Consider the following 6,000-nt stretch of genomic DNA (forward strand, 5'->3'; position numbering starts at 1 on the left):
TGACATATTTAAGTCACCGCCCCATGAGTTGTGCCTTTGAATGGTTTTGTAGTGGAGTGGTGAAAGTTATTACTCGAGAGTTCAGTTCCAATGCAGGATAAAGAAATTGATGTTAAGCTAACAAATAGATTTAGCTCTAGAAATCAAAGCGACCAGTAAAAAGAATGAAAATAAAAGTATAAGATCCTCCTTCACCAACCCAAAGATCCTACCTTCCCATTTACAATGCCCTTGACTATCTTCAAACTGCTGTTGCTTAATTGTGCACGCCCACTTTTTAGCCCCACGAGCCGCCCCTGCTCCCTCTCCTCCCCCTTTCTAATTGTTTTAAACCAGTCAGTGCTCCAGATCTACATTACCACATCCTTGCGATCCGTCACCCGCTGGCTGCGCTAGTGAAGAGACAGACGACGAGGATGGTTCATGCTCGCCGCACTGCTTGCGGTAGTGTCTGCTGGGAGCAAGCAAAATCTTTGTACCAAAGTTATTTTTATCACTTTAGAGAAATCTAGGCATTGTTCTTCCCACACAAGAAGAAAGGTGCGTGAAACTCCTCTTCGCAGCACCAATAATTTGGTGCAAGCAAAATTTTTGATCCAAGTTTCCGCGAGCCTATCTACTACACTAGATCTAGAAACTAGTAGTCTACGGTAACTCAATGAAGAATGGATATCGAGACGTTGTCTCTCTCTATTGCGTAGCAAGTCCTGGTGCTGCAATAAGTAATTAGAAATCTTTGCATTTTCTCAGATTGTGAGCATAGTGAGTTGTTAGTATTGTTTCACTTTATTGCAGCTTTTATGGGGTTTCATCTAGACACAGTTGCAAATATCGATTGATGTAGATTACAGGATATCCTGCAGGTTCTAATTGACTTTCTCTAGAAATCTTAGTAGTTGCCACTAAGCCTATTGCCCATTTGCTCATTTTCCAATTATGCACCACCTTGTCTGCAACCCACGCGACGCCACTGATCATTGCCTTTCCCACCATGCATCAGTATGTAGGCCACGAACAAACAGTGTCCACCTTTCCCTATCCTGGGCTAACTTTCAGATGTTATTCCATGTCTTTCCACTTTTCTGTCCATCATTTTCTGTGATTCTTCTCCAGGTTCCACGGGGGCTAAAACATTATTATGTCTTTATCATTATGTGTGAACAATAATCGCAATTAACACACACACACACACACACATACACACACACACACACACACACACACATACACACACACACTCACACACACACACACTCACTCACGCGCACACACAAAAAACATACACACACACACACGCGCACACACAAAACACACACACACACACACGGACACACACGCACATATATACACACTCACACACAAAGTTCTTAAAATAAACGAGGCTATTCAAGCTATTGCTGAATCCTATAACACAGAAGAGTTATTCGTGTTTGTTGCAACTATTCATATGTGAGGCAACGTGGTGGAATCAGGCTCACGTCAATTTTTGGGCAAGTAGAGTTATTGGTATCATCTTAAAGCTTGTTCACTTGTCTTTATTTGGATGGAAAAACATTCATTTATCTTGAATACAAGTCGAGATATTTGGGAATGAAGGAGTTGGGGGTCACCTTTTTTCAGAGGTAAAATTCATGAGAAAATGGCCGTCGAAGATTAGTAATTTCCAGAGCTTAAGAGTCCGTTGTAACTGAAATTTTTTATTTTTTGTGCCTTTAATCAACGTTTTTCAGAAAAATCCACACATAAATCAGTTCTTTAATAGGCATGAAAGGTGTTGAGCCAAAAAAACAAAAATTTTATAAAAATTCACAAACCTGCGGCAAAATGCACGTTTCTTCACTTTGATTATTTCGACGAGAGCCTGATTCCACCACGTTGCATCACATATTTCGTTTTTAACCATTCGTCCGTTTGTTTACTTATTCCTCCTCCATCTATTTCTCTCTTCATCTAGGGGGCTCTCGTGGCCTAGAGGTTAAGGTGTTGGCTTCTCATTCAAAGGTCCCGGGTACGAATCCGGGTAGTGACCGAAAAATTTTCTTCTCCTTTCCCTTTCCTGCTCTCTGGCCATGTTTTGTCGTCTGCTTTCGTCTCCTCTTTCTGCCCCCACTCCCTCATCTCCTTTGCCCCCCTCCTCTGGGCTCCCGATTCTTTCTACTGCTACTCCTTGGCTTGTTCTTACTGCTGTCTTTCAGCCACACCCCTGATCTTCTGGTAGGAAAGATCTACACCTCGCCTTCTCGGACAATGGCGAAAAATCTCGGAGGGCCCGTGTGCAAGGTGCGCACGTTAAAGATCCCTCGGAGGTCTAAAATCGATAAGAGTAGGCTTCGGCCGCCACCCGGGCAAAATTCAAAATTTCCTACCAACTGAAAAAGTTTAACGTGTCCCGCGCGCTCATGTGACCTTATGCAGTTGCGAGCGCCGAAAAACACTTACAAAAACAACAAACAACATCTCTTCGTCTCTCTCTCTCTCTCTCTCTCTCTCTCTCTCTCTCTCTCTCTCTCTCTCTCTCTCTCTCTCTCTCTCTCTCTCTCTCTCTCTCTCTCTCTCTCTCTCTCGCCCTTGTGGGTGATTGGCGGGTGCTCTGGTGTGGTTCGCTCCTACTGGCCAATCAAACATCTATCAATGTTACTCTCTAGTAACAACTTTAATATTCCCCACTTGTTTGACCTGTGTTGTAAGTGCTGTAAAACTCTCACTAAGACTAAACCCCCCCCCCCCTCTCCCCCCCCCCTCTCTCTCTCTCTCTCTCTCCCCCTCCTCTCTCTCCTATCTTTCGTACAATGTGACACTTTCCCCCGATATGCAGCCATGAAAGTTCAAATTATATTAAAGTTGTCAAACTAATTCTACATACGAACCGTTTAAATTCAACGCAATGGAAAACGTAAAAAAATTCCAACTCAAATGCAACCTGAGGAGAGCTAACTATGCAAACAGTAGGGAAAGCATACATCATAGGCTAGGTTCAATTGTAGCAGAGTAAAGTTCAAATTCAACAATACGAAAATTACGAAACTACGATGTAACCGTCTTCTCTGTTTCGTCAGGGGAAGCCACTCTGTCTCTTAGCAACTATAGCTGTTTACTGTCTCTCTTCGATACTCGTCGTTGACAGTATAGATTCTAGATCTATCTGTAATCTCGCTTGTTAGATCCGACAGTTTGTACCCTCAATAGTTTGAAAACATATATATCTCACCTAAAAACACAACAATACATTAAGTATACCTAAAGCGATGAATAAAGAAATGAAATTAAAAGAGTCTAGACATAATAAGCCTACATATCCATCACTTTGACTTTGACAAGAATTCAGACAGAACCTGCAGGGTTACGTCACATATATGAGTGCCGGAAAAACGATGGCGGAAGCCGCTTTGTCAGCTGCCCATGGGAATGTCTAAAAATTGTTTGTCGGAAATAAGCTGGCCACCTTTGATTCGGCAATTTGACGTCAGGATAACGTCAGTTTTACATCGCAATCTACTTGTCTCCAACTTGCCGGCTCAATGCTGGACATCATGCTGATGTGGTTATGCTGTCTGGGACCTACAAAGAAAGAGCCTCAGGTAGAAAGCACCGTGACGGTGTTTTTTCTGAACTTGTTTTCTGACTGCATGACATTAGAGTTCTATTGCACTTTAAAATAGATTGGCTGTTGTCATTAGGCCCTATACATCGACGAATACGCTAGACAACACAACAACATAGGGTGACTCAAATCGCGAATAATTCAAAACGTTCATAGAGTGAGGTTGGTGGGTGCTCTGATGTGGTTAGCTCCTTGTTTGTAAGTAATCAAACATATTGTCCTTTTACATCTCCTCCTTTTTTGTGTTTGTTACTATCTTGTAACACCTCTAATCTTCGGCACCTATAGCCCACAAGCCCTTGTGTTGCGTGTACCGTAACTGAAATTATAACAAAACGTAGATGCAATGAGAAAACTCGCACTAACATATATTAAAAAAGAGCGCTCAAAAAACTAAACTAAAAACAAAATAAACCCGGTGCTCATTAGTATAGTAGTCTGCTGACTAGCGCAAAATAGTACTCAAGCTAGAGTACAAAGATAAAAGACAAAAATATCAACGTGATGCGACAGTCAAAAAGTAGAGCCGTAGGTCTAATTAAATCACCTCTTAGATGAAAACATAAAGATAATACTTGTATATAGACTGCTGCTCACAACCAGGCTCAAGATAGACCGAGGTAAGACGAGAGTTACAGACGAGCGATAGTTGTCTGCCTGCTCGCCGAAAGCTGAGAATGCGAATAAACATGTTGGGGAGTGTGAAAGAGCTGGTACTGCTCTTGACCGCTGTGACGTCAGCGCTTGTGTCCAGCGCGCCTTCCAAAGATCAGATCCAGCACCTCCCAGGTCTTGCTCAACAGCCGACGTTCAAACAGTACTCGGGCTATCTCTCCGCTCTGGGGACCAAACAGTTGCATTATTGGTGAGTTGTTAACACATATAAACAAATAAACGGGAAAAATCCATCCATCCATCCATCCATCCATCCATCCATCCATCCATTCATCAACCAATCCCTCAACCAATCTATCAACCAACAAACCAGCCAACCAATCAGTCAATCCTGCCATGCAGTCTCGGTATTGAGAAGAATAGGACTGACGTGGTGCTAGCGTGTCGTACGAGGCGACTAAATGGCGAACCAGGTAGTTACTCCTGAAACAGTCATCCTGCCTCCAGGTCGGGGGTTGAGTCACGAGGCTAACAACCTCTCTCGTAAAAGGAACCTGTTACAGAAACACAAAAATGCAAAAACCATTATCTCTGCTTGGCTAATCGTGGATCTTCTCCGAATGGAGAGTTTATGATGCAAGGCAGTGAAAGCCGAAAGGAAGCTGATGGGCAGAAGCCTCGACCATCATCCAAGTCTAAGTCTCTTCGGGGTAGGCAACGGGAAACATGGAGGAGATACGTGGAAAGGGACATGAGAGAAATGAAGCTCACTTGGAACGAGCTTGGAAGGATGGTTCAGGACAGAGATAAATGGAAGTTTAAAAAAAAAATTGTTTAAAGACCCTCCATTCATTTGGTTCGGTCCTATACCCTGCCAGGGGTGAAAGTCAATCAATCAGCCAGTCAATCAATCAATCAAATAGAAATCTAACGATTGATTGGTCAAATAATTTAAAAAGCAAATTGGATTATTATTATTGCTGAAGAATTCCTGTAAAAGCATATCTTGCAGATGACTTGTTTTGTATTGAAGGTACTTGAGAACCAACCCCCTCCCCCCCAAAAAAAAAACCCTTTATGTCCCAGATTTGCTCTCACACAACTCGACCTGCTTTGTCCCTATCTCAATATCTCAGCTGTCTCTTTTTCTCAAAATTGAGTTCTAGCGAACACATGTGTACATCTAACATTCATTCTACGATTGCTGAATGTTTCATAACCCATGCCTTTCTGACTTGTTGCTGACAGTTGGGGGGCATCTGGTAATCCCTACCTAATATTTTCTTTCCCTCTTATTTGTTTGCTTCCGTATGGCACATCGTTTTCTGAGTTGCTATCATGCTGAACAACAGAGTGGATGGCTCTGGTTTGAATTCCCAAAAGAGTGTTCTGAACGGGAATTTTTTAAAGACCCTCCATTCATTTGGTTCGGTCCTATCGGAAGTGGACGTTAAATTCAGAGGTCCCACCTCTTTTAAAAAAATAAACTTACAGTGTTAAAAGGGGCGGTAAATCTGTACAAGTTTGCAATTTTCTGTCCTCGCGCCAAGTGTTGAAGTACTTCTCTTGACTTGACTTGAATTGACTTGACTTGTCTTGCCTTGTCTTAACTTGACTTCATCCTTTCTCTTGTATCGTTAGATGACACGGGTAGGTTTAGTTTTCGGCCAAAGACTCGTTAGGTGGCTTCTGTTGTTGATATGCTAACCTTTTTGGAGGACCTCTGTAGTGCCACCCAGCGCCTAGTTGTGCATGGTCCCCTCTGCCACCCCCCACCCCCCACC

General features: G+C 42.8%; 1 protein-coding gene across 1 annotated transcript in view; it reads left to right on the forward strand.

Moving 5' to 3' along the window:
• The first annotated feature begins 2,975 nt into the window (after positions 1–2,975).
• Positions 2,976–6,000, forward strand: part of LOC101846223 (lysosomal protective protein-like) — a 4,402-nt gene continuing 1,377 nt past the window's right edge. The window contains exon 1 of the mRNA XM_005102665.2: positions 2,976–4,466. Coding sequence (XP_005102722.2) covers positions 4,279–4,466 — 188 coding nt within the window. The 5' untranslated portion in view covers positions 2,976–4,278. The remainder of the gene's footprint in view (positions 4,467–6,000) is intronic.

This window comes from Aplysia californica, unplaced genomic scaffold (assembly GCF_000002075.1).
Source record: "Aplysia californica isolate F4 #8 unplaced genomic scaffold, AplCal3.0 scaffold00333, whole genome shotgun sequence".
In the NCBI taxonomy this organism is placed as follows: Eukaryota; Metazoa; Mollusca; class Gastropoda; order Aplysiida; family Aplysiidae; genus Aplysia; species Aplysia californica.